This window comes from Urocitellus parryii, chromosome 6 (genome assembly GCF_045843805.1).
Source record: "Urocitellus parryii isolate mUroPar1 chromosome 6, mUroPar1.hap1, whole genome shotgun sequence".
NCBI classification, from domain to species: Eukaryota; Metazoa; Chordata; class Mammalia; order Rodentia; family Sciuridae; genus Urocitellus; species Urocitellus parryii.
This window is the reverse complement of record NC_135536.1, coordinates 67,646,767-67,666,774: the sequence shown is the minus strand read 5'-3', so window position 1 is coordinate 67,666,774 and position 20,008 is coordinate 67,646,767. Positions and strand designations below refer to the sequence as shown.

General features: G+C 38.5%; 1 protein-coding gene across 1 annotated transcript in view; it reads left to right on the top strand.

The window, feature by feature from the left end:
• The window catches only part of Mthfd1 (methylenetetrahydrofolate dehydrogenase, cyclohydrolase and formyltetrahydrofolate synthetase 1), a 68,450-nt gene that overhangs the window by 9,650 nt on the left and 38,792 nt on the right, over nt 1–20,008 (top strand). Inside the window, exons 2-6 of the mRNA XM_026385084.2 lie at nt 6,492–6,576; nt 15,738–15,797; nt 16,202–16,255; nt 18,658–18,794; nt 18,941–19,041. Of these exons, the coding sequence (XP_026240869.1) occupies nt 6,492–6,576; nt 15,738–15,797; nt 16,202–16,255; nt 18,658–18,794; nt 18,941–19,041 (437 nt within the window). The remainder of the gene's footprint in view (nt 1–6,491; nt 6,577–15,737; nt 15,798–16,201; nt 16,256–18,657; nt 18,795–18,940; nt 19,042–20,008) is intronic.

Sequence of the window (20,008 nt, the reverse complement as noted above, 5' to 3'; positions counted from 1 at the left end):
AGCAAAACCATACTCTGTATTAATGTTGCCATTATGTTGTGTGATCAATGCCGCCCTGCCTTCCTGGGTAGAGCAGGGGTGGGGAGGTGGGCCACAGTGTTCAGGAATCCTACCACCCTGGGTTGCATGCCCCAGGACTCCAAAGGTGCTTTTCTCTTTGTAACCCTTCTCTAATGAATTTGTAACCCACTTTTCAATCTGTTTCCTTAGCTCCATTTGTTTCTCTGTCAGTGGTTCTTGAAGAGGAATGGTTTTCCTTTCTTCTACCTCAGGGCATTTGGACATGAGTGGAGCCTTTTTGGTTATTACATGGGACAGGAGAGGAGTTGTGTGCTATTTGCATCTAAAGGCAGAAGGCAGGAAAGCTGCTAAGCATCCTACAAAGTACAGGACAACCACTATAACAAAGAATCATCTGGTCCAAATGTCAGTAGTACTGAGATTGAGAAACCCTGATCTAGAAGCTTAAAATAAGTAGTTATGTACATTGTGTATGTGGATAAATGATGGTTTTTTTTTACCTCAGAGAGAATTCATTAAAAATGTATACCTGATTTTCCTGTCGTAAGTATCAGGCAATTTACTTTTCCTTTCTTAGATCTTTGAAAGAGTTATAATTGGATGGAAGAACTTATTTTTTTTTTTGCGGGGTGTGGGTACCAGAGATTGAACTTAGGGGCCCTCAACCACTGAACCATATCCCCAGCCCTATTTTGTATTTTATTAGAGAGACGAGTCTCATTGAGTTGCTTAGCGCCTTGCTAAATTGCTGAGGCTGGCTTTGAACTCGAGATCCTCCTGCCTCCGCCTTCTGAGACATTGTAAATTTTCAATGAAGCATAAAATAATTTCTTCACATTAAACTTTCAAGAATGTATGAGAGGGCTGGGGCTGTAGCTCAGTGGCAGAGCGCTTACCTAGCATGTGTCAGGTACTGGGTTCAATCCTTAGCCCCAGATAAAAATAAAAAAATAAAATAAAGGCATGCTGTCCATGTACAATTATAAAAAATTTTAAAAAAGAATGTATGAGAGATATCTGTCAAATGTAATAATATTTATGTTGAATTTTTTACTTATATATACTTTTTAATTGTTGATGGACCTTTATTTTATTTATTTATATGTGGTGCTGAGAATCAAAGCCAGAACCTCACAAATGCTAGGCAAACGTTCTACCACTGAGCCACAACCCCAACCCTTGGGTTGAATTTTAAGAGTTTCTGTTATAAATATTCCTATATGTAATAATATAAAATACTGTTATTAATTGACTATTCAATATACTGATTTAATGTAGCTTTTTGCTATGTTGGTGGTTTATGACCAGTCAGACTTCTTTCAACAAGAAGGTAATTTTGACTTTAATTTGATTTAAAGGACTAGGAATTCAAGATATATGTAGTTCTTAAAACACTAGATGGCCTCACAATCAAAATTATTTTTATAAGAAAATACTTATTAAGTTTTTAAAGAAATTTGAGGGGCTGGGGTTGTGGCTCAGTGGTAGAGCATTCACCTCACACGTGTAAGGCCCTGGGTTCAATCCTCAGCACCACATATAAATAAATAAAGTAAAGGTATTGTGTCCAGCTAAAAAGTGAATATTTAAAAAAAAAGAAATTTGAAGTACCTGTTAGCAAAAAAGTATAATGAACAAATGAAAAAGCAACAAAATGAACAAAATGGAGATAAAGCAAATTAATTAAATTTTTTTTGTGTTGAATTGCATTGTTAAAATCTTAAGAATAATCTAATCCTTGGAGGGGGAAAATAAATTTGGGTCCTTATTTAGGAAAAGCTCTATATTTTGTGTTTTTGAGAGGAGGGTCTCATTGTGTTGCCTAGGATGACCGTGAACTCCTGAGCACAGATGGTCCTTCTGCCTCAGCTCCTGAGTAGTTGGGCCTACAGGCACCCACCTCTATGCCTGGCTAAAGACTTATCTTTTGACCATGAATGTTCTTTTTCTCTGACAGTTATTAAAGGCATTTCTGGGTACCTTTTCTCTCCACTTTGGTGCTGGAATTTGCATCCAGGGCCTGGCACATGCTGAACATGCAGTCTACCACTGAGCTACCTTCTGTGTACCTTGTGAGAATGGAGAGTTACTGTCAGCTTGTACTACATTTCAGCATTTGTTGTCTAACAGCAGCTTTGTTTTCTTCCTGAACATTTCTTAGCCATGTCCCTAAATACCTTTTGCTGCCTCCTTTGTCTATCATGTTGAAATGTCCTTTTTAGCTTATATTTCAGCAGTGCTTTTCTGCTCCGCCGTAAAATGTCAAAAGATTTGAACCTGTGCCATTGTGTTAGAAAGGTAGAATTGGAATTCATCATAGACTGTCAAGAATCATTATATAAGCCTTTGGGCCAAAGAGATGACTGGTGACTGTGAGGGTGTTAGACTGTGTGACAAGGACTCTCCAGAGGTAGTATGTGGTTCTGTAGGGATGTTCACTTTTGACTTTCGTTGATGAGGCTGTTTTACAGTTGTTGTGGGGGAGGTTAACTTGGAGAAAATTGATAGTGGCAGATGACTCTTATCTAACAGAGATTTAAGGAAATTTTGTCAAGTAAATAATTCCTGCTTGATTTCTGCTCCTTAGAAAAGATAATCCTAAACATTACCTTTTATTGCAGGATTTCTCAGCCTTGGCACTATTACTATTAACTTTTGGGCTGGATAATTCTTTGCCATGGGGGCTTATTCTATGCATTGTAGGGTGTTTAGTTGCACCCCTGATCTCTACCCACTAGATGCCAGTAGCATCTTAGTTAAAACTGCACCTGTATCTGTTCTTGCTTGTGCTTTTTACATATCTAAGTAGCTATAATTATTTTACTAGTATCTATCCATCAGAACCAGAGAGACTTTAATGGTATATTGCTACTTTTTCTTCTTTCATTAACACTTAAGTGCTGATTTCTCCTGCATAGAGACTGAGCTATGTCTTCCCTTAGATATTAGAGTTAATGTTGATGGAGGATGGTGTTAGTTCGATGTATGTAGTTCTGGTATTCAGAGACAGTGAGTGTTCCTCCAGCGATCTATTTTGGTCTCACTTTGTTCAGGAATCCTTACTTAGAAGGTATATGTAACTCATGGGGATGGAGAGAAACTGGCGGCAGCTTCAACTCAAGGAAGTTTCGGATGATTTAGAAGATTTTAAGATTAGGAAGTTGTTCTGTTACAACATTTAAACTTTCTGGAATTTACAGGCTTCTCACCATTTAATTCACCACAGCTTCATGACCCTAAAATAAAGACTGATGAAGGAATGTTCACTTTTTCTCTCCATTTTTCTCTTTTGTAGTTTCTTAATTTCAGTCATTGTTGACCTTTGCTTTTATTCTGCTTTTCATGGTAGGGTTCTTCAGTTAGTGGCTAACCCAGAAAATGAAGACAGGGCACAAAATTTTAGGGGACTTAACCAATGGGCTTGACTCCCTCCCTGATTTGAAAACTTTCTACCCTATTGCTTTAGTTATGAACAGTTAGTTCTTGCGGTTATGGTTTAAAAGGGCCTGAATGCCTGCTTTTAAACAGACCTTTCTAATTGGAAGAACTTCCCCATCAAGGCAATTGCAAAGATAAGTCTGCTTCTTAGGAAAAGTTTAGGAGATTCAGTGTAACTGATCTCCAGCTATAATCTTTTTTTTTTTAATATTTATTTTTTTAGTTGTAGTTGGACACAATACCTTTATTTTATTTATTTATTTTTATGTGGTGCTGAGGATTGAACCCAGGATTTCCCATGTGCTAGGCGAGTGCTCTAGCGCTGAGCCACAACCCCAGCCCTCCAGCTGTAATCTTTTTTTTGTGTGTGTGTGTCTGTGTGTGTGCACACGCGCGCGCCTGGTACTGTGGCCTGTGCCTATAATCCCAGCAGCTCAGAAGGTGAGGCAGGAGAATCATAAATTCAAAGCCAGCCTCAGCATCCTAGCAAGTCCCTAAGCAACTTAGTGAGACACTGTCTCAAAATAAAAAATAAAAAGGGCTGTGGATGTGGCTCAGTGGTAAAAGCACCCTAGTTTAAAAAATCCCTAGTACAAAAAAAAAAAATTCCAAAGTTAGATTTATTTAAATGATAGTATAGAAATATGGAACAGTTCTTTGTTGTTAACCTACTGAACTAAAACACCACTTTCCACCTGTACCACCTGTGGTTCTAGGTTCCCATAGCTTACCACCTGCTGGGTGTATTTTTTATTGTTATTTTTTGCCTTTAGGTTTCAAAATGCTCACTTATTCTAGAATCTTTCTAATAATTGCTAAGTAAATTCATTGTATCAGAATGAAATCTGCTCAGTGCCTTAGGATATTTGTAGTGGGCAGTCTTTCCATTTCCATTTCACAGCCCCAAAGCTCAGCCCTTTATGTGTGGCCCTGGTATTTTCTCTGTGCCTTATGTTAATGTATCTAGAATCCAATCACTTTGTACCAACCTACAATCAACACTGTAATCCAAACAGCAGCAGCATCTCTGCCTGGACTTTGGCAATTGCAGTCGTTTCTTGCTGGTATACCTGACTTTCATCTCTGCTGTGTGTTCTCAATTCAGCAACCAGAACAACCTTTTAAAAACCTGAGGCCGATCATGGCAGACCTGTTCAAAACCCTCTCACGGCTTCGTATCACATTCAGAATAAGACAGTTCACCTGATCTGGTTAAACTGCTTCCCTTTCTAGTTGGAACTCATTTGCTCACTCAGGGTCATCACTCTGGTTCATCTTTCTGCCACTTGGCCTTAAGGAAAGTCACATGACTTCTGTGAATAAGAAAGCTCTCCTAGCTCACCAGGTGATTGAGTCTCAGAATTGTTCTTTGTTTTCACCATCTTTATCTGCTATTGTCTTTCCACTTTTTAGGCTCCTTTTATGTTGTGCTAGTAAGTTATTTCATGAGTTTTGTTTCGGCTGGGAAAAGTGAAGTAGAACCAGTGGAAACCTTTACCTACCCTTTTTTTTGGAGAGCCCTGAGAGACACAGAACTTTTACTTCTTGCCCTGTTGTTTGTGCCTTTTCTCCTTTTTCTTTCTTTCCTTCCTTCCTTCCTTCCTTCCTTCCTTCCTTCCTTCCTTCCTTCCTTCCTTTTCTTTTCTTTCTTTTTTTTTTTTTTGTACAGTGTGGGGAATTGAACGCAAGGGGTGCTTTACCACTGAGCTACATCCCCAGCCCTTTTTTATTTTTTGAGACAAGATCTTGCTAAATTGTTAAAGTCCTCCTAAGTTGCCAGAGTTACAGGCATGCACCACCGTGCCTGTCTTAATTCTCATGAAATATATTCTTGTAAAGAATATGGATTTGAAAAACAAGGTCACTAACTAGATAAAAATTGGAAGGCTAGGGGATGACTTCTTGTACCATTCAACAATCTTGATGTTTACTAGACCAGTTCAAATGAACTTTTTCTTTTAACTTCTATGCCTGTTTATGACAGTTTTTGTAAAGCATGGAGAAGTAGAGCCAGGAGTACCCCAATTAGAATGAGGGTCCATGTTTATTTGTTATGTCAAGTGCAGTTCAGGGTAAGATGAAAAAAGATAGGCAAAACTGGATCTCCAAGAGAGACAAATCCTGTTCAGATGTAATTATATATATCATAACTGGGCAAAGTTGAGCTATTTTGAATATTTGTTTATGGATGTAATTTAACTTGCTTAATGTTGTATGTTGTTGAGAAGTTATATGTTGATAAATGGGTTATCTGAGTTTCATTTGAGGTTATTCTTTAAACATTGCATTATATTTTTCTTATATGAATTAGAATGCCATTTGTAAGTTCATGTTGAATTTGCCGTGGAATTCACTGATTTATTATTGAGCCTTATGTGGACACTCTGTGGTCTTCTTACTATGGTAGGTTGAGCAAAAGGTGTGAGCTTGAGTTATTCCCTGTAAAAGTTTTTCATGACAGCATCTGGTGACTGGAAAGGCTGAAAAAGATTAGAACCAGCACCTTCTAGAAATTTTGTTCAGATTTTTACTTATTCACTGTATGATTTAGAATGCCATCAATTAATATATTTTATTTTATTTGGAGGGTTGATGGGGATTGAACCCAGGACTTTGTGCATGGTAGGCAAGTGCTCTACCACTGAGCTATAACCCAGCCTGACTTATTTATTTTGAGACAGGGTACTTATTTATTTTGAGACAGATACCCACACTGACCTGGAACTCATGATTTTCCTATCTCAGAGACCTGAGTATCTGGGATTGCAGACATGTATCATTATGGCTGGCCCAACTTAATACATTTTAAATTGACTGTCCTCACACCCCCAGCCTAGTCATCATCAATGAATGTTAGAAAGGATCCATATCAGCTTAAAATTTAGAAAATTGATGAGATGATCATCGTACATTATATCCTAGATTCATTTAGTGAAAGTATTTTTAATTTAAGAGAAATAATCTAATAATCCATGTCACTTATTTATGCCTGAAACATGAAGTGTTATCTTCAACCTTTCTTTTTTCTCTAGGCAAATAAGGGAGAGATTGAAGAACCAAGTCATTCAGATGAAGGAGCAAGTACCTGATTTCACCCCAGGCCTGGCAATTTTACAGGTATTATCATAGTATATTTCTTCTAATGACCTCCCTGAAGACACATGGTAGCAATTCAGGCAAAAGCACTTCAGACTTCTTCCTCCATTTTTTTCTTTATTGGCTTTTGTGAAACCCCATGCCTTTACAGTTTCTCTTAGCAGACAACTCCTTTTTTTTTTCTCAAATTCCATGTGCTGGTTTAAGCTGTCCCCTGCCCCTCTCTCTGGATGCCTTTTCCCCAGACCAGTGTCTCTTAACCTTTGATCTTCATAGAACCCTTTATGCTCTTCAAAATTTAAGACCCCAAGGAGCTTTTATTTATATGGTCTTACCTATTTGTATTTACTGTATTGGAAATGAAAACTACATTTTAAAAATATTCGTTCATGTTAAAATTCCAATAGGAAGCTTTTTATTCTGTAAAATAAATGGAAAAAAAACCCCTTTTTGATAATAGAATTATTTAATGAGAAGAGGGGCATTATTTTACGTAGAGTTCTACTGTCTGATGTAAAGATGTGGAAGAGTTGAAGAGGGGGGATTCCCAACCGCGTCTGCATCCAGTCTCTTGCTGAGTGCTGGTCTGGTTGAAATGTAGGAAGAGAATCTGGCCTCATTCAGATGTGTAGCTGTTGAAGGGAAGAATTTTTTTTTTTTTAATATAGTTGTCCAGATAATTGTAGATATTTTTCTTTGATACTGTACCAGGATTCACTGAGTGAAGTTTTAGTCACAATGTGGAATTTGAAAGTCTCTAAGTCAACAGTTCATGTTTTGTAACTTCTTTTCATATTTTCATGCTTTTTTACTTCAAAGTAACAAAGCATGAAAATGTTACAAAACAGGAATGGATATTGACCCATGACTGGTTTTGTAACATCCTTCATTCCTCATTTGGAAAACAATGGTTCCCTGAATTAGGCAGATTTTCTAAATGCTAACATTCTTCATTATTCAATATTTAAAAAAAAAAAATGGTATCACCAACAAGCTCATCAGAAAAGTCTTTAAGTATTAAAAAGCTGTCAAATTCACAAAGGTTGATTAAGTTCTAATCTTTGTTTGATTTTTTTTTTTTTTTTTTTTTTTTTTGGTGCTGGAAGTTGAACCCAGGACCTTGTGCCTGCTCAGCACATCTCTACCACCAAGCTGAACCCCTAGCCTAGAAGTGTTATCATTGGCAACAAGTGCAATTTGTTGTTCTCCTTGAAGTTCTTACTTGCTTTATTCAGTTTTGATAAAATATTTGACAATCATGTTTTTCCAACTATTCTTATAAGTAAACATGGTGTTCCAGGGACTGGGGCTTGGGCTCAGTGGTAGAGAGCTTGCCTAGCATGTGTGAGGCACTGGGTTCAATTCTCAGCACCACATATAAATAAATAAATTAAATTAAATAATTAATTAGTTAAAGGTCCATCAACAACTAAAAGAAAAAAAAATCTTTTTTTTTAATTAAAAAAAAAAAAAAACAGTGGTGTTCTATAGCAAAATGCACCTTGTTCAGCTGCCAAGGCACAAAAGCCCAAGTGCTTTTCCTACTGACAGCCACTGTACTTCCCTGGGCAGCAGAAGTGCTTTATGAATGCTTCTTGATTCTTACACAGAATAATAAAAAGGCATGTATTCAAGGTTGAGGTTTAATAAAATCAGTAATTTGTATTACTTCAAGAGCATTCACAAGTGAAGCTGTTATCTGTTTTTACTAAGATTTATGTGTCAGTGAAAGATACCTTAGCAACCAGAGTATGGTTTGGTACCCTTGTCTCAATTTGTGCTATCACCAACAGTCTTACCCAGCATTATTTTTGTGCTATCAGTATAAAAGTTAACACAATGAAACAGCAAACAACATAGTAGTATGTGAAGTTGTCAGAATATAAATGGAGTCACTGTGTCAAACCTTGACAAATGAAGCCAGAAAAGGCCATGAAGGGAGAGTTCTCATGCTTAATTGCCTGATAAGATCTATCACCAACTGGGAGTGGTGTTGCATACCTTAATACTTGCAACTCAGGGGGTTGAGGCAGGGGTATCATAAGTTCAAGGCCAGCCTCAGCAACTTAGTGAGACCCTGTCTCAAAAAAAAAAAACTATCACCAAAGACTGCCCAAAGCACAGACTTGCACAAAGCCAAAGTACTACAGCCTCACCCAGAAAATACTTCTGCAAGTTTATCTACCCAGCAACTGCCTAGCCAACATTAGATGCCACCTTTGTTATTGATCCTTGTGGCCAAGGGTGATTGTTTCAAAACAACTAATGGAACACTGAGTTTAGTTTGCCTTTAAAAACCCTTGTTTGTCTTTACTTCTCTGAATATGCACATAGTTTGCTGTGGCAGGTATATTTCTATTGCAATACTCATTCTGGAATAAATTTATTATCTTTGGAGAATCTCTCTCCATTTTTTACTTAGATAGTAAAAAATGTTAGATAGTAAAAGATGTTATTTAGATACAAATTCTATTATGAAAATAATTTGACCCTCAGATTTATCTTCATTTAATGGTAATTTTTCTCCTTTAAGTTATTTTATTTTAGTTTTAATCATCCTGTATTAATTGTACCTATTAAGGGGATTTAGTGTAATATTTTAGCACATGCACTAATCAAATTCAATCTCCCTTTATCCATCCACTACTACACCCTTCCAAACTTCTAGAACTCAGATCAACTTTGTTTAGCTTCCACATTTGGGAGAGAACTTGCAGTACTTGTCTTTCTGTGTCTGGCTTGTTTCGCTTAATATAATGTCCTTCAGTTCTATCCATTTTACTATTTAATGACAGATTTCATTCTTGTTTATTTTTGAACAAAATCCATTGTGTATATATATTTATCACATTTTCTTTATCTACTCATCTGTTGATAGACACCTAAACCAATTCCGTATCTTTTTTTAAACCGTGTTGGAGATTGATCCTAAAGATACTCTAACACTGAACTACAACTCCAGCTCTTTTAATTATTTTATTTATTTACTTATTTATTTTTTGGTACTGGCTGAATCCAAGGGAGCTTTACCCCTGAGCTACATACCCAGTCCTTTTTATTTATTTTTTTAAATTTTGAGACAGGTTCTTGATACATTGCTGAGGCTGGTCTCAGACTTGGAGTCCTCCCACCTCAGCCTCCTGAGTTACTGGTATTTCAGGTGTGTAGCACTGTGCCCAGCTTGATTCCACATCTTAGCTGGTATGAATAGTGTGCTAATAAACAGGTATCTTTTTGGTATGATGGTTTCATTTCCTTTGGATATATACCCAGAAGTGGGGTAGCTAGATCATTGTTTATTATCAAAAACAAAACAAGTGCTGATGAGGATGTAGAGAAAAGGGAACTCTCATGCCTGACAGAGACAATGTAAATTAGTTCAGGCATTATGGGGAATGGTATAGATGTTCCCCCAAAAGTCACAGATCTTTGAAAAGGTGTTGGGATCCCTCTAGTGCACAGGATACACTTTGAGAACTATTGCCCTAGGTGGTTCAGTAACTGTGAACCCTGGATCCCTTCTGAGATCCAGACTCATTGTTCCTGGAGAGAACATCCCTTGTTTCCCTTCCTTCTCTAGCCTCCTTTGCTGTTGTTTGTCTTCTCCTGATACCTAAACCATATGGATGACTTAGGGTTCAGCTCTCGTATCTCTTCATCTTAATTTTTCCCTAAGTGACCTTACCCAAGCCCATAGTTTCATGAGGGAATACTTCCAAATTTAGGTCTCTAACTGGAGTTTCTTCTGTGAGTTTGATTGCATGCAGAAGGGAGGCATTTGATAAATATTTGTATGGGCAAAGGTATAATTGACTGTTGGAAGATTTGATTTGGATGACAGGATCTCACAGTTTTCCTTTGAAACTCCCTTAAAACACCAGCTTCCTGCCTCATGTTCTATTTGTATTTCTTCACATACATCATCTAACCCCTTGCTAAGTTTCCCTTCCTTTTTGTTAAGAATTTCAGCGTGAATGCTACTCAAATTCCCCTCCCATTACTGTGTATCTCATAGGCCTTAGGTGAGGGAAAAGGCACAGAGGGCCTGTCACTCCGTATGTGGTGTGTTCTCTGCTATGGTGAGTTTTTCTTTTTTTTGCTTTTTGCAATTACTAAGAAAGTAATAGGTTGTGGGTGTACACTTGGTACATCTGGGGACTGGTTATTTCTTGGCTTATTATTGTTTGTTGTAAAAAGAAAGTAAATGTCATAGGTGAGAAAACTGTTTCTGGACTGAAGGTATAGCTCAGTGGTAGAGTGCTTGCCTGGCACGAGTAAGATCCTGGGTTCTGCCTCCAGCACTGGAAAAACAACCACCCAAACAAAAGCCAAATCTGTTTCTGTAAACTGTTAAATAAAAATTATAGTAGGTCTTTATCTGGGCTAAGATCCTGCACTAGGCCCCATCAGTTAAATCTAAAAATCAAAATGGAATCACTAATGCTGATGTTCCCTGCTACCAAGCTGAAACTAAGATGTTTATCTGATCTTCTGAGAATTTAGGACTAGAGAGATAGTAATAACCTTTCCCAGAGAGGCCAGTTTCGATTAATTAAGTTGCAGTTCCCTCTGCCTTAATCCTTTTGCCAAAACAGGTAACCTGATGTTAACCAATCAGCTACATTTCTGTCATTCTAACTCCCTGTCCTAGTCTACAAGGAAAGTCATTTTGAAATCATACACACACACACACACACACACATTTTATTTGTTTGTTTAGTGGTGCTGGGGATCAAACTCAGAACCTAGTGCATGCTAGGCAAGTGCTCTACCACTGAGATACATCCCTAGGCCTTTTTGTTTTTTTTTTTTTTGGTTTCTGCTCCTTTTGAGCTCGTTTCTGTTTATAAAACCAGCCTCCTCTGCTCAGCTCATTGGAACACTGATGCTATTTTATTGCCCAATTCCAGAATTGCAAATAACCAATTAAGATCTTTAAACTATTGAAATTTTGTACTTTGACAAAGCCTTTTCTTAGCAATTTTCCCCCCTTTTTAAAAATCTACTTCCAGAATTGACTTTAAATGCATTGATTACAAGAGTTTTTATTATATAAATACTGTTCTACAGCTTGTCTCCATGTCCTTGCTGATAAAACAGTGGTAGGATATTTCAGTCTTGTACTTTAGCACTGAGTCGACACTTTCAAGGCTTACGTAATCTGTTCCAATCACATCTCTCATTTTCACAATTCTAGCGTTGCTAGCACCACCATCTTCCTGTATGACCATGCCAGATGCCTGAGGTCCTCTCTTAGAGCGTCTCTCTGCCCCACTCCCTGTGATTCTGACAATTAAACTCTGGGAGTCTGCACCCTCCTCTTGATTCTTGCTGCTCCTGCCCATGAGCCATTACAGTCAGCACTCACGGCTTCTAAGCTTCTGATGTAAACTCCTCCTCTCTGTCCTCTTGACTACAGCAGCACTGCTTGTTAAAATGCATATCTGATCACAACTGTCCAACTACATCTAGAGATGACAGTACTAATTACATATCATCCAGTGTCTACTATAGTTTAATGATCTGCCTGTAATCCCAGTTACTTAGGAAGGAACCCAAGTTCAAGGCCAGCCTCTACAATTTAGTGAGATCCTATATAAAATAAAAAATAAGAAGGGCTGAGGATGTAGCTCAGTGGTTCAATTCTTAGCACCCCCCCCCAAAAAAAATAAAACAAACTTGAATTTTTATGAAATACAAATAAGGTTGTAGTTCTTTCTATTCTTTAGTACATAAAATATATTTGTTTGTTTCTTTTTGGTACTAGGGATTGAACTCAGGGGCACTCGACCACTAAGCCATATCCCCAGCCCTGTTTTGTATTTATTTAGAGATGGGGGTCTTACTGAGTTGCTTAGTATCTCACTTTTGCTGAGGCTGGCTTTGAACTTGCGATCCTCCTGTCTCAGCCTCCTGAGCTGTTGGGATTATAGGCATGTGCCACCACACCTGGCAATCTTAATTATTAATAACATAATATCTAGTACTTGCTTCCTATCAGAATTTATTTTGAGTACTTTATATGTAGTAATTCACTCAGTTTCCACAAAATATGTGGACCAAAAAAAAAAAAAAAAAGGCAAGAAAAAGAAAAAGTAATAAATTTGACTGACCTGAGTATCTTTAAAAAGTTCCTAAGACAGAAATAAAAATTAATGAGTAGGGGCTAGGGTTGTGGCTCAGTGACAGAGCACTTGCCTTGCATGTGTGAGGCACTGAGTTTGATCCTCAACATCACATAAAAATAAATAAACAAAACAAAGATATTGTATTCATGTATAACTAGAAATTTTTTAATTAATGAGTAGACCAATACCCAAGATATTTTCTGGTATAAAAATAGGGATTGGTAAACTGTGGCCCATGTCTAAACATTGCCCAGATTGTAACCAGTTAAAAAAGAAGTAGCAGCAGCTGTGACAGGGTATGTGCCCCATAAAGCCTGAAATATACGCTATCTGGTCCTTTGCAAACTCCTTCTGTAAAAAAAAAAAAAAGAAAGAAAGAAAGAAAGATATCCTGTTCTGGAATAGGGCTGTTTTTTTGTGGGGGGATGATATAATGCATAGCTACTTTGAAGGAAGAGATTAGCATTCCTGATAAAATGCTAAAATGATAAAATGAAGCACTGTTCTTGATAAAACTAATGGGATTAAGATTTTGTTCTGAGACACCAGTCTTCCACCCACCCACTTGACTGCCAGTCAAGAATCTAATGTTCTTTAACTAAATATTCTTGCACCTAGTCCATCAGTGATTGTGTAACTATTTTTCCATATAAAATGCCTAAAACTGGAGGTATAGTTCAGTGGTAGAGTGCTTGCCTAGCATGTGTGTGAGGCCCTGGGTTCAATCCCGAGCAACAGAAGAATGAAATAAAATGCATATACTGAGAGTAATCTTTGAATTGATACCTTAGATATCTCTTCCTTTACATTTGGATTATGTTAAAATGTGGGCATTTTAACTCATGACTAAGGCTTCTTTGCAACTAGTGGCAGTTTTGGAGTTTTAGAAAAATTCCTTCATAAATATTAAGGCAGAAAATAGTTAATATATAAAGACTTTAGACTTGTCTTCTGGCTGGGCACAGTGTTGCATACCTGTAATCCCAGCAGCTCAGGAGGCTGAGGCAGGAGGATCACAAGTTCAAAGCCAGCTGCAGCAACTTAGGGAGGCCCTAAGCAACTCAAGTGAAACCCTGTCTCTAAATAAAATATAAAAAAGGGCTGGGATGTGACTTAGTGGTTGAGTGCCCCTGGTTCAATCCCTGGACTAAACAAAAAAGAAAATAGATTTGTCTTCTGTAGATGCCAAAGACAACATCTCTGAAGGAACACACTATGCGGATTTAACTTGACATGACTATAGCCATTCTTGAATTATAGTCTCATGATTGCCCCAGAATAACCCTAGCCAGTTGTTCCTATATAGTTTTCCAGCAAGCTACAAATAGACAAAATCATTAGAGTGTTATGTGGAGCTTTCCAGCTGGCCCCTTGCCCCAGGGGCTCATTGGACTCTTTTGATGTTAGCATAAGATAAACCAGGTACATTCCGGATGGGATAAAGTCATTGTCCTAACCTAGATATGCCTCTCTTCCTGACCCAAACTGTGGGATCTAATTGGTCGTGTTGCCATCCAAGACACACTTCTGTCACTAAGTCCCCAAATAAATTGCATTCTGCAATACTGGATCTGTCTGCCTCTTATTCTTTAGTTTTACAGTACTTTGGGGTCAGTCCTCATATACCAGAACTAGTTTCTTCTGGAACACACTGTGATTCCAAATTTAGCCAAGGTTCTTCAAATACAAAGGACAGCAAAAAATATTTTCAGGTATATATAGACTCAGAAAAATGCCTGCATACCTTTCCTGGAATCATGACTTATGGTAGTATTTCAGCTGCTTGAGAGATAAATGAAGAGAAACTCTGAAGTAGAGAAGTAGTTTAAAAAGGACTGGTAGGTACATTGAATGTAGCTTGATGGTAGAGCACTTGCTTATAATATGCAAGGCTCTGGGTTCAGTCCCCAGCCCTGCAAAAAAACAGACAAATCCCCCCAAACCAATTTCCCCTAACAGGACTCTTCTGATTCTCTCAAAACTCAAATTAACTTTATAGAAAACTTAGAACTACGTATGGAAGGGATGTCTGAAGCCAGGATTCAGGCCATGTCCTAATGTGCAAGGGCAGCATCTGTGTGGCAGGGTCTGGCAGTACAGTTGCACAGGTTCTGTGGTCCTGTTCAGAGGAGCAGGGCTCTAGTCATCTTTGGAATCAAGGCACCTACTGCTTTTCCCTCTGCAGTTTGGGGAGAAACCATACTTGTAGTGTTTTTTTAACCTCAAAAGAGAGAAAGGTTGACTACTAGAGTGTGGAAAAATACTTGGAAAATTAAATTTTACAGATAAATGCTTATAATGGAAAACTTTCAATATGTTCATAATTAAGAAAATGGAGGGAACACAGGGAGCCACAGCAGAGTGACCCGAAGGGGTTGGCTCCTGCACCGACTTTCTTCTGCTGTGAGGGTGGCAGGCTGCCCTCTGCCTGTCTTGGCTGTCTGTTCTGTGAATGAGGTCCTCTTCCTGGTTGCTGTTTGTGTGGCTGGGCACCAGAGCTTTCCACTGGCCTGCGTGTGGGGGAAGGCAGGGTACTCTGCCTTTCGGGTGTCTTTTTTGCCTGACAATAATTTCATAGCCCTCCATGCCTTATTCTGGTATGTCAGCAGAAATTCCATGTTTCTGGTAGCCCTGTAGCCCCCTTGCTTAGTGCTTCATTTCTAATGCAGATGCAAGTAGCCCCTACTTTTGGAATAAGGTCTCCCCCCATGTTACCTAGGCTACTTTGAACTATGCTCAAGCAGTTCTCCCTCCTCCTGGGTAGCTGAGACTATAGGCACCAGCCACCTCTCCCAGCTTGACATTTTCTTTTAGTTTGGCCTTTTTGGTGAGAGTTGGGTGAACCTTGTTTGGGGAGTGGGGGCAAACGTAACGATGCCACCAGCATTCATGTCCCCATCCTGTCCTGACAGCCTCCTTTTTCTCCTATAAAAGTTCTCTCCAACAAGAGAGACATGCTCAAACGTTCCTTTTATCATAACTAAAATTGTAGAAGCTTTTCTGTACACTTTGCCTTTCCCTAATTGTCTGATTTGCATGTATTTATTATTCTAGGTTGGCGACAGAGATGATTCCAATCTTTATATAAACGTGAAGCTGAAGGCTGCTGAGGAGGTAAAGCCTAGAGAAATGGTGCTGTCACCCTCCCTCACCTTCATTCCAGGTCCTGCCAGTTACCCTTTGCCCTTCCCATAGGACTTTTACTGACACCAGCAAACATTAGAGTATTTATTTTGCAAGACAGAAATGGGTGACAGTGTGGCAGCCTCTGGTTTGCTCTTGAATGCTTTCTCATCCATGATTTTCTTACTTCCCAAAGAGCAGGAATAATGGATATGATGTGTGGTGACAGTGAACAAGTAAATAATGAGCGGTTGGAATGAGGGACTAAGTCTTCAGAACATGGGGGCGAAATCATGACTAACAACCTGGTTTATTTTAGTCATATCCTTAAAAGAAGCGGGCCCATATCTTAATTTCTCTTGGCATTTACCTGTTTTCAATGTTCATTTTTACAGATTGGAATCAAAGCCATTCACATTAAATTACCAAGAACGGCTACAGAATCTGAGGTGAGCCTTAGGGACTGATTGTGAAGAGGCAGCTAGAGTGCTTTCTTCTCTGGCTTTTGTTAGTAGCATTTTAAGGACTGAGATACATAAGATCCCCAGGTAGATCTCTCTTTATAGACTTCACCTCCAGAAAATCCTTAGAAATACCCACAGAGGAAATAGTGCATCCTTATGGTATGAATATTTGGTACTCAAAGCTGATTGCAGTCCCATTTGCTCTAGATCACCTGTCATGTTCATTAAAACTGATCCTTGACCTGTAATTACCTTCCTTTTAAAAACCAAATATGTATTATTTGTTTGTTTGTTTGTTTATTTCTTTTGGCAGAGCTGGGGATTGAAACAGTGGTCTTGCGCATGCTAGGCAAGTGTCCTACCCCTGAGCTACATCCCCAGTCCCATATTCTATTTATTGATGTTCGAGAATGGGCAAAAAAATTAGTGGTGATTAAAGTCAGAACTGTGGGCTGGGTGGTGGCGCATGCCTGTAGTCAAAATCACTCCAGAGGCTAAGGCTAAGGCTTGCACCTACAAGTTTGAGACCAGCTTGGGCAGCATAGTGAAACACTGTCTTAAGAGAGAAAAGGGAAAAGAAAAAAACTGTGGTCTAGGGATGTGGCTCAGTGTTAGACCACTTGTCTAAAATATGTAAGGCCCTACATTTAATCCTCAGCACTGCAAAAATATAAAAAATAAATAAATGGAATCAGAACTGTAGTTGCCTACTTGTAGGGGGATAACTATAAAGGGTAGGAAGGAAAAAGAACTTTCTGGGGAAATGTTCTGTGCCTGCACTGTCCAACATGGTATCCTCTAACCCTAGGAAGCTGTTTTAAGTTGAATTAAAAAGAAATAATATGAAAAATTCAATTCTTCAGTTGCACTAGCTACATTTCAAGTATTCAGTAGATGTCATTGTGTTATAAGATACAAATTACAGAACATTCCTGTCATCACTGACAGGATTATTGCACATTGCTGCTCTATATCTTTGTTGTTGTTCCCAAATCTTTATTATTATTATTATTACTTTTGATAAATTTGAGACAGGTCTCACTAAGCTGCTTAAAACCTCACTAAAATTGCTAAAGCTAGCCTTGAAGTTGCGATCTTCCTGCTTCAGCCTCCCAAGTCACCGGGATTATAAATGTGTACCAGAACTCATATGCTAGATGAATAAATTTTAATCCTCATCTTCCTCCCCTTCTTCATTTAGTTAGTATGGGAATAATGCAAATTATAACTGCTTTGTTAGCAACTGCGTGCAACCAGTTGCCAATATTCTTCTTCAAATGTTTTTTGGTAAGATACTTCAACTACCTTTCAGAACAGGTTACCTTGTTATGGTGGTCTTGCCTTTTCTCCTTTCGAGGGTTGCAACCCATCCACTGAGATTCCCCACTTTTCCATTTTTTATTTTCTCTTGGAGAGACTGCTTGAAACTGGCAGCTTCTGTGATTCCATCTTCTCTAGGATGGGCTTAATTAAGGGTAAACCTCAAAATCTACTTCCTTTTTTGCCCCACTTTGCCACAAGTTTTTTAATATGCACCATAGGAACAGCAGAAGCAGAAAGGGCTTCTCTGTATCTGGATTTTGATGGTTATAACATAGGCCTTGCTGTTGCAGTAGTGAGTTGTTAAAGCTCTTACTTTTTTGTGTGTATGTGTGTGCTGGGAATTGAACCCAGGGATGCTTTGCCACTGAGCTGTGTCCCTAGCCCTTTGTATTTTATTTTGTGAAAAGCCCAGGCTGGCTTCAAACTTGATATCCTTCTGTGTTATCCTCCCGAGTCACTGGGATTACAGGCATGTGCCACTGTACCCAGCTTTTTTGTTAAGATTTCTTAGCAAACACCTGGGGAATTGTGTTAGTCAACTTTTGTGCTGCTGTAGTAAAATGAGCTAATCAATCTATAAGGAGGAAAGATTTATTTTTGGCTCACAGTTCTCAGATTTCAGTCCATGGTCACTTGGCTCCATTGCTTTGGGCCTGCAGTGGCACAGTACATCATGGCAGGGGCTGTAGAGAGAAGGCCTGCTAAACCCTTGGGGATTGCAAAGAGAGAGAGGAAGAGGCCAGCATTCTCATATCCTCATTAAGGGCATGTCTCCATTAACCCAGTTTGTTCCATATGTCACACCTCTTTCCTTTAATGCCACAGACTGTGAACAAAGCCTTCAACACATGGGCATTTGGGGACATTTCAGGTCTAAACTGTAGCAGGTACATTTTATGTTAAAGTAGAATTTCTCTCAGCATTCCAGGGTGAGTTACATTCTGAGAAGACTATAATTAAATTCTTTGGGAAAATTGGGCCACTTGATTTTTCCCTTGAAACATGTTTCTCCCAGCTTTTGACTTCTATGTACATGTACTATGTATGTGTGATCTTACTTTTAGGTGTTAAAGAGCATCACGTCCTTGAATGAAGACTCTACTGTACATGGCTTCATAGTACAGCTACCCTTAGATTCAGAGAATCCCATTAATACTGAGGCAGTTATCAATGCTATTGCACCTGAAAAGGATGTAGATGGGTGAGTGTGGCTTGGCTTCCTACACTGCATTGGATGGTTCCATTTATAATACATCTCTGTTTGGGGAAAATGGCATATTTGTTTCTGAAGAATAGACACCTAATGATTTTTGTTTCCCCCTCATTTTTAATCACTTTGTTGTTTAGATTAACTAGCATCAACGCTGGAAAACTTGCTAGAGGTGATCTCAAAGACTGTTTCATCCCTTGTACACCTAAAGGATGCTTGGAACTCATCAAAGAGACAGGTAAAAACAAAACAAATAACAAGATGGCGATGTCTCTGAGTGCCTGTGTTGACATGTGGAGTGCAAAGGAGGGCACACACTGTGGGCATAAGTGATGGATTTGATTGGCAGCAGGCCTGTTTACTAGGGGGTTTTACCTAAAGTCACAATTTCCTGAAAACTCTGTGAAGTAGGTGCTATTATCATTCAATAGCTAAGAAAATAGGCTCAGGGAGATGGAGTATTTTGCCTAAGAGACAACAGAACCATGATTTGAACTCAGAGTTATTTGAGTTGAAAGCAATTTATTTTTGTGAAAAAAATATCCTGTATGGTGATAAGAATTCAGAGAGTATGAAAGGGTACAAAGTGAAAAGTCCCCATCCCTGAAACTGGCACAGATAGTGGTTTTAAGACTAGACAGATGGCTGGAAATGGATATCTTGAACAGTTGGCCATATTTCCTTATTACGTAGTTAGAACCTTGGTATTTTTAATTTCATTATGAATACTTTTAGCAGAGGTTATTTTTTGCAAGGAAATGGGTCCTATTTAAAAAAAAAAAGTAGGCCAGAAGTTTCATATGGAAAGTTTGGCCAGCACAAATGAAAATTCTGTTTGGTTGACAAGAAAAGATCAAGCCATAAGCCTTGGGACAGCTATTACAGTTCAATCCTACAACTAAATTTATATTTTTCAGCATACTGAGCAAATGCTTATTACAATGTGATAAAAGCAAATCTCATGAACTATATAGCAGCTATAAGCTTTCTACTTCCTCTTAGTGATAATGAAGCTACCATTTGCCCTAAGTCAGCTTCAAGTCTTTTGCTGAATCCTAAAAAGCATAGTGAGGTATCTTTTATATGTGTATATGTCTGCGTGTATTTAGCTAGCCAGCTCTTTTGGGGATTGAATCCAGGGCTTCATACATGCTAGGCAAGTGTTCTACCACGGAGCTATATCCCCAACTCTGACCAAGATAAAC